A 13,713-nucleotide genomic window follows, 5' to 3' on the forward strand; every position below is an offset into this window, starting at 1 on the left:
GTACGACGATATACGAGAGCTATGGTCATCACTATATATATCTTAAATTAAAGCACATAGTGACATTTGTCGTCAGCCGCGTGATTCTGTAAGAATTCACTTTTGAAATGTTGACAACCGAATTACGGTGATACGCGATTTCGATACGTGTATACTATAAATGCTTATTATAGTCAACGTTACATATCAAATATTGACATTTCACGCTCGTGTTCTACGGTGAGATTAGAATTTCTTCTGACTGAATACTACAGGTATTCAAGGCAAGTAAAAAATAATTGAATAGTTAATTGATACAAATTTAGGACAATAATACTCTGTCGCTTGTAATTTTCATAGCACAATTTTTCCGTAGTCAGGTTTAATTTTTTTTCAGGTTTAACATATTTTTTGACACGGTCCGAATATACGTGCGTTCGTGCCAGAACGCGGTTGTCACTCCATTCACACACCATACAACCCTTTATCAAATTTTACGAAATACCATTTCTGTATTGTATTTGTAACGGATTATTTCTGTACTAGTAAAACCTTATATTTTTCAATATATTTTGTGTGAAGCGTTTGTTATTTAACAATATAGAATAACAAAAACTTTTGTTGTTTTATGGTTGAAATCGTAGTAGCTGGACGTTATCATGTATATACACCTTTACTATTCACGACTAGAGATAAATAATAGAATCAAATTATATTTATATAAACACATAAACAACATGAAAGCGTTGAATAAATTAATGGGCTTAGAGGCGTCAGGGTGAAATCCACTCATACGATCTTTACCTGTGATCTTTACATACGTTATTAACGTAGCGTAGCGTTGCATATACGAGAAACATAAAAAGTCAATGGATTTTCCCTCCCCTCCCTAATTATTTGCTACAGCTCTAAGAGTTTCTCATTTATTTATGCCATAAGGGTATTAAACTGAAAGGAAAACCAGGTCGAATGAGAATATTTTTACTTCGTACGAACATTTTTCAAGGATTTATGTTTGAATTGAATGGAACATAATTGAGCAGAACTTAAAACTAACGCATGTTATTAAGGAAGGTAGGTTAGGACTTGTATCGCATTGGAGGATATGTCTGTTTAAAAGGTTGCAGATTGCACATTCCTGAGTTCAAACCCGAGATCGGGCTATAAAAGGCTATAAATTGGGGAAAAAGGAATTATTGGTAAGGAATTCCCAGTGGCCGCCCTGAGTCTGGAAGCAGTGCATTGTTTTAACCCATGCCTCGGAAAGCACGTAAAGTCATTAATCCTGTGCCTGAACTATTTACAGTTATTTTAGATTGTAGATTTCTTTACACTCATAAAATCAGTGGGCCGACCCTTCTGATTACCTATACACTACAATGTACTACACTGAAACCTCTCGTCGAGTAAGTCTCTGTAAACTAACCAACTAACTGTAACAATAACGTAATCGTCAGGATAATATAGAAGCTGTATTCAAATTACTCTATAATATTACCAACAGTTGGAACTAATACGTTATGTCCCTTGTGCCTGTTATAATACTGACTCACTAACCACTTAAACCGGCACAGTAGGCTGGAGAATAATTTATGAGTTGGTGGTCTACTAACAGGAATTACTTATCTGGATTATATGGTCGTAACACTAAAATAAATTTAGCTTCAAAAGTGATATGTTTTTCACTAAATGCCGAGAGTTTCGTGGATTAGTTTATGTCGTTCCGCTATCAGACAAAACTAGGGTCCGGCATAATCTTAGGACGCTGGGATTCAGATAAACACTTTTATTAAGGATCGGGCCATAGAGTCGCCAAAAAAATTATATTTAAAAAATAAGTTGAAGAAAATAAAAACTCCATTTTAAGGATCGCGTTTCATTAAAAATGTACTTGTTTAAATATATTCAGAACGGAATATTGTTTATTTTGAGACAAACCCGTAGTTCAGATTTGCATAAATACATATACATACATATATAATATGAATGTTTATAGTATTATTATCGTTTAAATAACAGTATTTATCTTGAACGTAACTGTAAAATGTGATGAATCCATGTATTTTGGAAAGTATATAAATATAATAAATATATATAATAAAACAAAAATAAGGGGGGAACAACTGCTTGAAACGAAGTCGCTTTTGCTATATTATATATTAAATAATAGAAACAATCACGTAAATTAACAACATTTCAGAATGACTAAATTACAAGGAATAAAATTGTTATTAAAAATCTCGTGTGAATTAAAAAAATAACAAAAATAAGTTGAAATAAAACTGTATATAAAAGATAGGGAAAGAGAGGGAAAAGCCGTTTGGGGGGCATAACGCCTTTACCTTAAGAGACGGTTTCTGGCAAAGTTGTCACATCCATGTGACAAGTGAGAAATTTACGATTATTGAAAACGTTTATAATTGATAAAAAGGCAACAAAAAAATATAGAGTTATTTATATTAAAATATATGCTTTCGTTACTGAAATATATATAGTATTATAATGAATAGCTCAAAACCTATGGATTGAGCATAAAAACGGCATAATCCCTTATGCCGTTCACCGCCACGGCATTAATATAGCCAACAAATAATTCGAATCAAAATTATATTGTGTATATTTATATACTAGATATTCTAATATAATTAATTTATACATTTTTTAAAAGTTGAAATCGTCATGCAATTTTCGATACTACAATTGATTTCCTTTGAAATTTTAAAACTATTCAAGCATACCATTTTTTTTTAGTTCGGTTACATTCTGATGGTTAATGATATTAACCAAAAGTGAATCTTGCAGAACTATTCGGTCACGACCTAAAAAATACTATCGTTTATATGTATATATTAAGTTTACAAAATATGTCGGCTCACTGGCATGGCGAATTAAATAGTTTATCCCGTATGAACTAGCTACATTACAAAAGAATACCTATTCTAGTTTTTGATTCATTAAATTTATTTTATTATATTGCTTAATCAATTTATCAATTCTCAGAGTTGTTTTATTTTTAAACGTTATGTGGTAATAATTTACTTATATGACTTATTTGGCTCAGTGATTAGAAAGTAGTGTATCTTCACAAAAGATTGCGGATCCAAACAATAGTCGAATATTATTCTACCCGACAGACCGTATATATTTTCATGTGTAACAATTCTATAAGACAAACCCATTTCCATTTCTACATATAACTAGTTTGAAGGTGGCCATCTAGCCCGTTGAATTCAATTATCGTTCGTCAATGACCCAGCAAACGAGGACATCGGTCAAGCGCACTCCTAAATCGGTCCTATTTGTTCTGTTAGAGTATACGATCCGTCTATAGTGTGTGTAAGCAAATCGAAAGATTTAAATATATTATGTGGATGTGTGTGTTAATTATTATATCTACGAACTATGTGTCGTGGTAATCTAACAGCGTTATTACGTAACAGTAATATTATTTTTATATTCAATACATTTTTATGATATCCTAATTTGTCAGAGTAGTGATTAAAAAATTAAGTGTATTCAAACGTTATAACTAAATTCTGTAGATAATAAATAATTAAATTTAATTATATATATATGTATATACTGTTTTTGCTTATAAATTATAAGCAAAAACAGTCTTCGATTCAGTTTAATTATTATTAAATTGATATGAATGCATTCATTCATTTCAATAAAGAGTATAAAACAAAGTCTGTTTCTGTGTCTATCTGGTGCGATTTTCACTAATAGAAATAACGGTAAGCGAGGCAGGTTTATATATAATATAATTTGTAAATATTTCGTACAAGATAGTTGAACTTAGACGGTGCTTTCTGTATAAACTGTCTTTGTGCGCTTACACCGCTAACGCTGACTAAACCTTAAGACATACATCCAAATTCCAATTCATATCAAGAATCACCATCGCAGAAGTCGCTATGAGTAAAAATGAAAATGGAACTCGAAAGTGTGCCGCGGCTTTGCCGTATAGTTTAAGTCAGTGAGAGGAGATGATGGTAGATTATCCAGCTGTTACTGCTCTGCTACGTCTCAACTGTACTGTAACAACAACTGTAGACCTCGCACCTATTAATCTTCAGAGAAAAGCGGCCTTATAATACGTTTATTTATAATAACTTTCATTGTGAAGCGAAGCTGAAAAGCGACATATCGTGCTATGTGGAGGTGTCGTGACATTGCGCCCACAGCATCGACGTAGGCGGAGTGTTCGTTATGCTTATTAAATAGCCCGATTCTACTAAATGTGACTTCAGCTGAACACTAAAAATTATTATTGAAATTTTAATAATCATTACACTCATCCATACATACAATCAAATCCACTTATTAGCCAATGAAAACACCTTTTCTGTTACAAAGTGCTAAGAGTTGTGGTATGGTCACGGGCTACTGACAATGATATATACATAGGTATATTAAATGAAATTTTGGCTATATTATTAATAAAATTAGCATCATATTTGCTTGCGTAGTAACACACACAAAACACGCGAAAACTGTATTTTTTGTAATTCTGAATATGCGATGGAACCGGAGTGGCAGGATGATGGTAGTTAAACAATCCTCTTGTTAAACGGAAATAATTTGCCATAGCACTTTTCAAATACTTATATGCTGCATTACTTCTAAAATTAGTGTAAATACAGAGACGATTTGAGCAATGATTTCAATTAAAAAAAATAAAATAAAATTTTAAAATTTTTAGCGAAATTACACAAACATTCAAACGTAAATAACGTTTCATAGTAATGGAAGAATATCATTCCATTTTGTGGTTTCCCATAAAAACTAAATGTTAAATGGAATCAAAAAATAACCGCATGTTTAGTCATTAGTTGTAAATGTTTCATTTACTTTAAAAGAAATAAATGAAAGACAATTTACACTTTTGACGTTTGATATTTCCTCTAAGATGAACAGTCAAAGTATAAAATATATGAAATACATTGATGCGACGTGCCGTATCGGCAAAGATTGCCGTATTTGATACCAATTATTTCTTAAGTAATATACGTTTGCATATTTGGCAAAGGCTGCGTTACCGCAATATATTTAGTTATTTGCATTTTATTATCAGATTTTGTGATTTTCACGATGGCTCAGTGGTTAGGTATATGGCCGTAGATCTAGAGATCCATCCTATTATAAGTTCTTGGATTTTTCCATGGAAACTATTCTCAGTAAAAACACTGAAGTAAGAATTGTGTTCACTCGTCTTGGAAAGTACGTAAAGTCGTTAGGCTGCGGTCGAACTCTTTCCGTTCGTGTCGGATTTGTCCTCCCATCGGATTATGAGAATGCATCCATACTACGGCACACCCCTGTCTTTAATGTTCTGTGTAGTACGCCAGTCTCCCTTGAGATTGTCCAACGTTGCCGAAATACGTCAGAACGTAAATTAATTAAATTGTTGGTCATAAATTATCTTCATCTATTTTGAGGTATTAACAACTATTTACATTAACAGCCTTTAAATTTCCCACTGCTAGAAAAGCCTCCTCTCCCTGTGAGGAGAAGTTTGGAGCATATTCCACCGCGCTGCTCCAATGCAGGTTGTGGCAGAATTTCGTTGAAATTAGATACATGCATTTCTAGCAATGTTTTCCTTTACCGCTGAGCACTAGATGAATTATAAACACAAATGAAGCAGATGAATTCAGTGGTGCTTGCCTGGGTTTGAACCCGCAATCATCAATCAATGCACGTTCTAACCATTGGACCATCTCGGCTCTAACAACTATTTAACTTGCCGTAAATGCATTGCTATAAATGATGTAATTTGTGTTTGTGCTTATTCGCATTTACTTAAAATGTTATGTTAATGATTATAAGGATTGACATTATATAAACGTATAAATTATCATCATTAATAAAATCTTACTTTAGGTCACCATAAATAAACAAAGTATCAAGTGGTCACGTGTTGTGGTATGTAATAAAAGTTGCTCGCAGGTCGCGTTAGAGCCTTTTGACCTTTATCATACACGCTCTTACTCAAAACAGCATTCCTTTTATACTTTAACGGGTTAGATAGGGTGGTAGAACACAGTAATATGCAATTCAAGCAAATGACTTCTCTTACTACGATAAATACCATGGTTTTTCTCGTTGAGTTCCGGTGCAATGACATGCACTCGATAACCAATGCGGCATTCGTTCAAAAAATGTTATATTAAAAAGTCTATAAGCTAAACACCAATGGACCCGGGCGCAGTGCGGACAGCCTGGAAGGCGGCATTCCTTTGATTTACTATTTAGGCCGTAGCCATTTGCCATAAAGAGGACGCTTACGATGAATGATGTTGCTGACTTTATAATTTTGATACTCTAACATTTTATATTATTACGTTTTAAAAATGTTATTATTGTTAGTTAGATTTATTTATTACGTTTTATTGTTAATCATATTTTGAATTTATTATTAATTTTTAACTGAAATATTGTAGTTTTATTTGGTTGTAAGTCTTTGTGCAAACTCGTCTGGGTAGGTTATCCCTTATCAAATATTCTACCGCCAAACAGTAATGTTCAGTATTTTTGTATTTCGGTTTGAAGGGCTAATGAGAAAGTATTAATACACGCACAAGGGCCATAACATCTTAGTTCCCAAGTCGTAGGTTTGTGGTGAATTGACGATATCACTAATGGTTAATATTTCTTACATCGCCATTGTCTGTGGACGGTAGTGACCGCTTACCATCACGTGAACCATTTTTGCTCCTCCACCTACCACAAGTTATATTTTTAAAAAAAATCTTCAGATTCTCGTAATCTGAATTCTAGTGCAAGTGATATTATTAGAGACTTGATTTAAAGGTATTCCGATAATTTCAATTATCAATATCATTATTATTATCAAGAACGATTGCCGATATAATTTTATGCTCGATTAAATATTATATTTGAAAATGAAATCAGTAAAAAAAATAAGTATTGTTATCAAATTCTGCATATTTCTTTTTATTGAAGATTCAAATTCTCAATAAACGATACGACAAATATTGTACACACCAGTGCTCAAATTATTTTTATGCGTTGACTTATTTCAATTCAGCTGGAATAACTGCGAGAATATTTTATAACAACTACATTTGCTTGATAAATATTAATTTCTGACTTTTGAGAAAATACTTTTCAATAATACAATTTCGATTCGATTGAATATAAGACTTTAGGTGCGCGATAAGCCAACACTAAAGAATTTGAAATATAAAAATAAATCAAATTATAATATGACGTTTGAATTTAAACAAATAGTTTTATCATGTTTAGTTTCGTACAATAAGCTCTGCTTTGGAAAAAATGCTAAGAAATTGTTACAAAAAAAAATCAACAATTTATTTCAATAATGAAAAATAAATTATATTGTCCTAGTAACCAAAGTGTAACCACCATCTAATCTGGGAGAGGTAAAACGAGGCAGCTCAGGTATGAATCCCTAAATTGAGGACATAAAACGCACCGTCACGAACTCACTGCCCGTAATGACCGTTTACAAGCGCATTTAGCTAATGAACTACCTAGACAAGCCACAGTGTTATGTAATAGCCGCTTCAGTTCTTTATCTTATGTAGAACCTTTATTAGTATAGACAAGCTTTTTCTCGAGGTGATGATTTGGTCTTGACTCAAAAAGTACAGCATTATTTACTCTGTATGCAATTTGATGCCCAAAAGGATGATAATTTGAATTATCTGTTTCTAATGCTGGTAGAACAAGCTTGATTGACTTAATCTGTACCAACGAATTGTTCAATTTGATACCATGCTATGTTTTGAGTAAAACGAGTACTAGAGGGCAATATGTTCGGGTGATTCTATGAGTAAAAGTAAACTTATGAACTATTTTAATAACTTTCTTATAAAGACGTGTTCTATACTCAGAGTAAAATTATACAGTATGTTTAGATAAAAAAACCATATACTACTTTTTTATACGTTATAGATACTAATTTATACATATATGTGTAATGTATTTTAATGGAATGTTTGTTGTCATTTTAAGTTATTTAACACCTTCCGTAAGACTATATCCAGGAGGGATCGTGCCGGATGGCATATTTTTCACGGCTCGTAATATAGGCAATGTAGTATTCATATATAAAGGTGAGGTATCCGGCGATATGAATATGGTGTTGTCAAGCACCAAATAATTTAATTAGCGACAAAGCCATCGCAATTTCAAATTAATTACAAATCGCTTACACACATAAATGATATCAGGCGATACTGAGTGGCGATGACATCGAATTTCATTGTTTTATAATAATATTTTTGCAAACTACAAATTTACGCAAAGCCATTACTAACCTTCTTAATGTTATTTAGCCAGTAAAGAAGTCATCGTCGTCGATGAAAACATGCCAAGTCATCCATAATCCTGAAAATTAGATTTATTTGGTTTAAGATTTATTTGACATATTATACATTAATTGTTATATTTTTGTCATCACGTGTTGCTCTTTGGTCTTATTGAACATCTTTAATTTTTATAACCAGTCAGCATCACAATTGAAGTTCGAGGATTTATTATTAATATTCTTCTTCTTTGTCGATATTTAAAAAATATATATTATATTATGCTGCAAAAACATGCAGGCAAGTCTAAATAAATCTAAATTTTAGAAAATTTACACCAGAGGCTCGTAAAACGTATCTGTGATGTAACGATTAAGTTTGGAGTGAGCTCTGTACTTAACTAGCCATACACCCAATAGGATATCCCATCGGAAACATTACGCAGAAAGGGCGAAATAGTGTCCCTCGTTATAAAATTTGCTTAGGCGATGCAGTTGGTAGTGTGCACAATGACTTAATTTATCTGTTTTTTTCATTACACGGCTTAGCTAACAGAATTCCATAGTAACAGGGATATATACACTCACGTTTTTTTTTTTAAATAAAATAAACCTAACGAACGTAATTATATAAGAACGTAATTTTTTTTACATTTTTGTGGTATCTCTACTCCTTGTCACCTCACGCACTCTAAGACACCACATGAGCATGAGCGTCACTTTGTCATACTAATCCACGCCGATACTATTAATTTGACATGGAGGGGCCTTCGTGAGTTAATAAATCTATACTGGTTATGTTTATCAGCATGTCAGCGTTAAAATGGCTACACTTATAATATATTTGGATTGCCTTAGGTAAACACTAAAATGATACGACTAAAGCACATAGCGTTAAGATTATGTCAAAGATAGAGTTAGGGTACTGAATAAAGCATATGAGATCCATAAAATTTATATAAAGAAGCCTTCGACATGCATATTTGAAAGTCTTAGTGCGTTAAGTGCGATTACTAGTATATATATTAATAACCAATATCACAGTAAAATAATAAAACTGCTACGGTTAACATTCAATGGTTCCCCCGTGGTTACAATATTTATTCAATTGAATATAAAAGACTTACAATTCTATAAACGGACTTGACATCGATATTCACTATCAGAATCTCTTTAGCTTTAAGAAATCGGTATTACACGCTGTAAGTGGGTAACATTACCATTGTTTTTATTGTAACTTTATTTTTATTTTTAGAGTTTATAATTGTTATGTTTGTATTAAGCCTTAAGCCGTGTATTTTGAATTTTCTTTTAGTTTTATCATTATTGTTCTATCTTATATACAGATAAAGCTGTTATACCCAGTAGTCCAGAGTCTACATTATATAACACCTTGATGACTTATCAGTTATCTAAACACCCTTATATTAGCTATGTTACCTACTAATGCTACTGATAAACCAAATTTGTAGTAATACTTGACGATTTTTACTTGTAAAAGTATATTAAAGAGGTTTTAAAATAGATGATCAAATTTTGAGAGAAATCTGTCACCCTGAATATTTCTCCCTCGTTGAATTTGAAGCTAAACATCACAATTTACTAAGTCACAAATCCAGACTAATACTATAATAGACATTCACTTAGATTCATATACACTTGGTAAATTTATTTTTAATTTATATACAATTGCGTCACAGTGAAGTATCCTTAGTTATTTTTGTCACCGCAACTTACGGGGCAACGATATTTCATAAATTCAACAACCAAGCTTGAATTTTTTTAAATTAAAAATATAGTTATTACGATATTCTTTTAATCAGTGTTGAAAGCAATGCGACGATGTCGGAATTCGTCTGTGAAAGCATTATGATTTCGTGAAAACATTTTATAAATAATAACCAAATCTTTTCGGAGCTGTGAATATTCTAAAAAAAATGAAACCATAATACTTTAATGTACGTCGCAACTAATAGACAGTTACGATTAAACTGTGTAGAAATAAAACTTCACATGAGCTCTTACTAAAATATTTATTTTGTAATAATGTTTTACATATGAATAAACGTCCCCAAAGAACAAAAATACTGTCAGTGTATGGCTACACTGTGTTACCATTGTGATTAAAAACTAAGCTATTTTTTATTTCTGCTAATCATCAAACAGCGCAGTTTCAAAGCTAGCAAGTATTTAAGTTTTTTTTATTATTTTAGCCTTAATTAGTTAAACGTAGGTATAAAAAGAAATTAATAAAAAAATTACCGATCTCGAAACTGATTATACCTAGTAAATAAAAAAAACACAATGCTTCTAATAATATATTAAAAAATGGTAAACTGTTGTGCGACAATATACAATTAGCAAGTGACGTCATTTAAAAAAATATTATTGTGAGGATGGATTGATGGATCTTTGATACTCTTTCGTGCAAAAACTACTAAAAAGATTTGGATGAAAATTGGAATAGAGATAGCTTATACCGTGACTTAACATGAATGCTACGTAAAAACTCCCCTCTTCTGAAACGCGCGCGAAGACGCGAGCGGAAGCAAGTAGTTAATAATTCGGCTGGTTGTGCATTGAAACTGTTATTTACGATTCTTATTATTTTTTTTTCAATTCAATTAGACAATATAGGTAGACATGGAGCTAAACATTTAAGTTTTATTCGATAGCTGACTAACTCACATTTTTTTTATGTTTTATAATTAAACTGTTTTTGTTCATCGAATACAAGGGCTCTATACAATGCTGATGATAATGTTTAATGGACTTTTGCTCTTAGGGATAACGATAGTCTGAAATTGAAATTTCACTCGTAATAGCCATCCTATCTTATTCCAAACGCCATCGAGGTCGTAATAAAGTAATTTACTAAAATTTCCACCTTCGTAATTAAATACATTATGTAATGTATTGCCAATAAAATTTAAGCAGCTGGATGTTAATATTAGACTACATTTATAATTTCGTTTTCGTAGAATTATACACGATATAATAATTTAAGAAAGCCGAATAAATTTGATTAACACTTAAACCGATACTTTTCATTTTATAGCGGATTGATACTTTTCGATACGTATTCAATTAAAAATGAAGCCACATTAAAGTAAAATAAAAACATCAATGAATTTTATTATCTATCGATATAAATGATTATCTCTCAAATTGCTAACAATCTCCGGCTCCCAGCGGTCACCATTGCTTAAAAGTTTTTCTTTATTATACAATAATTCTTCGCGTGTTTCGGTTGAATATTCGAAATTAGGTCCTTCGACTATTGCATCGACTGGACAGGCTTCTTGGCAGTATCCGCAAAATATACATTTGGTAAGATCTATATCGTACCTGATGGCCCGTCGGGAACCATCAGGACGTTCTTCTGCTTCTATTGTTATTGCTTGAGCTGGACAGAACGCTTCGCATAATTTGCAAGCGATACATCTCTCCTCTCCCGAAGGATACCTCCTAAGTGCGTGCTCGCCGCGAAACCGAGGTGACAGCGGTCCCTTTTCAAATGGATAGTTAATCGTCGCCGGTTCTTTGAATATATGTCCGAGCGTCACGGCAAAACCTATCAAATATAATATTATAAATGTCTCTTTTAAATTAAAACTCAGATTGATATTACATACACTATTAGAAAAAAAAATGAGCTTATATTCGTTGTTTATATATTATCACGTTAGTTATGAATTATAACATTTATCTTAATAACTATAAGCTGTTATCTCTAAAGTCATAAATATTATATGATATCGACATAAATTCATGTTAAATAATATTTAATGCGATAGCCATAGTTTCATATTATATGATAAGCTGTAAAACCAACAATGCATACGGCGTTTTGGATTCGCCATTCAAGCTTATCAGCAGAGAGATCGAACGATGCAAGGCAAAATGGATTCTGATGAATGAAAATAAAACGGCAATTTATGAAAACGATTAAAATCTTCTTAAGACTGTTTTTTTTATATCTCATTTTAAATGCTTTGTTAAGTACTGGTACATTTTTTATATCCTTATGCCGATGATATTTAAAATTAATACTTATTCTTTATTTAAACTTCTACTTTATTTGTGGTACGTGCATGATATTATTAACATACAGTAACATATATGTATAATATATGACGATAATTTCTTAAATATAAAAAATCAAAATATACATTATACTGCGAGGTTAATATAAGCACTTTGAATTAAATTAATTTCAGTGCAACGCTATTTGTTCATAATAGAAAGATCGCGCACACTGCGACAACATTGTTACTCATTATGCTTGTAATTACACTGGCTCACTCATAATCATCAGTGGATCGTGGAATATTAAAACACAACTAGAATATTTTAAGATCACTAATTAGAGTCATTAAATATAAATTTAGCTATAAAGTTTAATTTACATTTAATAATAGTATATTCGGTACAAAATACCTCTAACAATTTCCGTCCAAAAAAGAGTTTGTGCAGTTCTATCAACGAAGTCCCTTAACGCTGTGCTCGGTGGCTTATCATTTACGTAGATAAAGTTAACATCGTATTTTGTTCTTGGGCAGCAGTAGTAAGTTGGTAACTGGGAGCAGGTGGGACTTGAGGACGGTGGGCATATTTGGTAGCTCGGCGGAGATTCTTCACATGGATCACAATATCCCCGAATAAAAACAACAGTTTTGTTTATGGTTTTAGTTATGCGCATAAACTTAAGCATTAGTGTAACTAAATCGAGTTTGGAGTTATGTTCTTGTAATAATGACACTTTATTTAAAGAATAAAGGTTATTTTATTATTATTCAATTTATTTGATTAACGTATAAAATAGTATTTAAATAATTAACAGTGAATAATACAAATGACGTATCGTAATATTTTTAAATTATTTCGTTACACAAAGAAGGTTTGAATGTTTTTATTAAAACTTATTTTATGCCATTATTAAAATGCGTCATCACAACAATGGAAGCGCTGAAATAATGACCACCTTAACGTGAAATTCTAAAATCGGAACACAGATAACAATAATCAATACTTCGACAATCGATAGACTGCTTATATCAAATGAACTATAGTGACTGCTGAAAAAGAATCGATCCGCATTACGATAGTTCTATTTCAATTTCCTTTCTAGCGCAGACCTTCGCAAGTATCGTACTAAAATGGCGGTTACTTAAAGTAAGTTAAGTGAAGCAAATAGCGATTGTTAAATTTTGCGGTCACAGTCTGCTTGGACACTTTTATCGTCCCCAATTTTTATGAAAGCCTTATATAACCGAGATGACAAACGATTTCAGATCAACATAGCGTGTATACGTTATACGGGGGTATTGTATCAGTTTGTGAATCGATAACTTCCAAGTTATTTCTTACTATTAATACGCTGGGTATTAGCTATCGTATAATATTCTAAATTTACTAGTTTATTAAGGTTTTACACT

The 13,713-nt window shown here is 31.9% G+C and overlaps 1 protein-coding gene across 1 annotated transcript; it reads right to left on the bottom strand.

Annotated features, from left to right (window-relative positions):
* Window positions 1–11,280: 11,280 nt before the first annotated feature.
* Window positions 11,281–13,058, bottom strand: LOC113402257 (NADH-ubiquinone oxidoreductase subunit 8-like). Its single transcript, XM_026642453.2, has 2 exons — window positions 12,716–13,058; window positions 11,281–11,849 (listed from the first exon to the last, which is right to left on the bottom strand). The coding sequence occupies exons 1-2, from the start codon at window positions 12,987–12,989 to the stop codon at window positions 11,416–11,418; spliced, it is 708 nt and encodes a 235-aa protein (XP_026498238.2). The 5' UTR covers window positions 12,990–13,058; the 3' UTR covers window positions 11,281–11,415.
* Window positions 13,059–13,713: the final 655 nt, after the last annotated feature.

Source organism: Vanessa tameamea, chromosome Z (genome assembly GCF_037043105.1).
Source record: "Vanessa tameamea isolate UH-Manoa-2023 chromosome Z, ilVanTame1 primary haplotype, whole genome shotgun sequence".
Classification (NCBI taxonomy): domain Eukaryota; kingdom Metazoa; phylum Arthropoda; class Insecta; order Lepidoptera; family Nymphalidae; genus Vanessa; species Vanessa tameamea.

Excerpts from the sequence above, each read along its gene's own strand:
- LOC113402257 (XM_026642453.2), bottom strand. The coding sequence starts at position 12,989 with ATGCTTAAGTTTATGCGCATAACTAAAACCATAAACAAAACTGTTGTT. Across the intron at positions 11,850-12,715 it reads TTGGACGGAAATTGTTAGAG|GTTTTGCCGTGACGCTCGGA; the intron begins GTATTTTGTACC and ends TATATTTGATAG.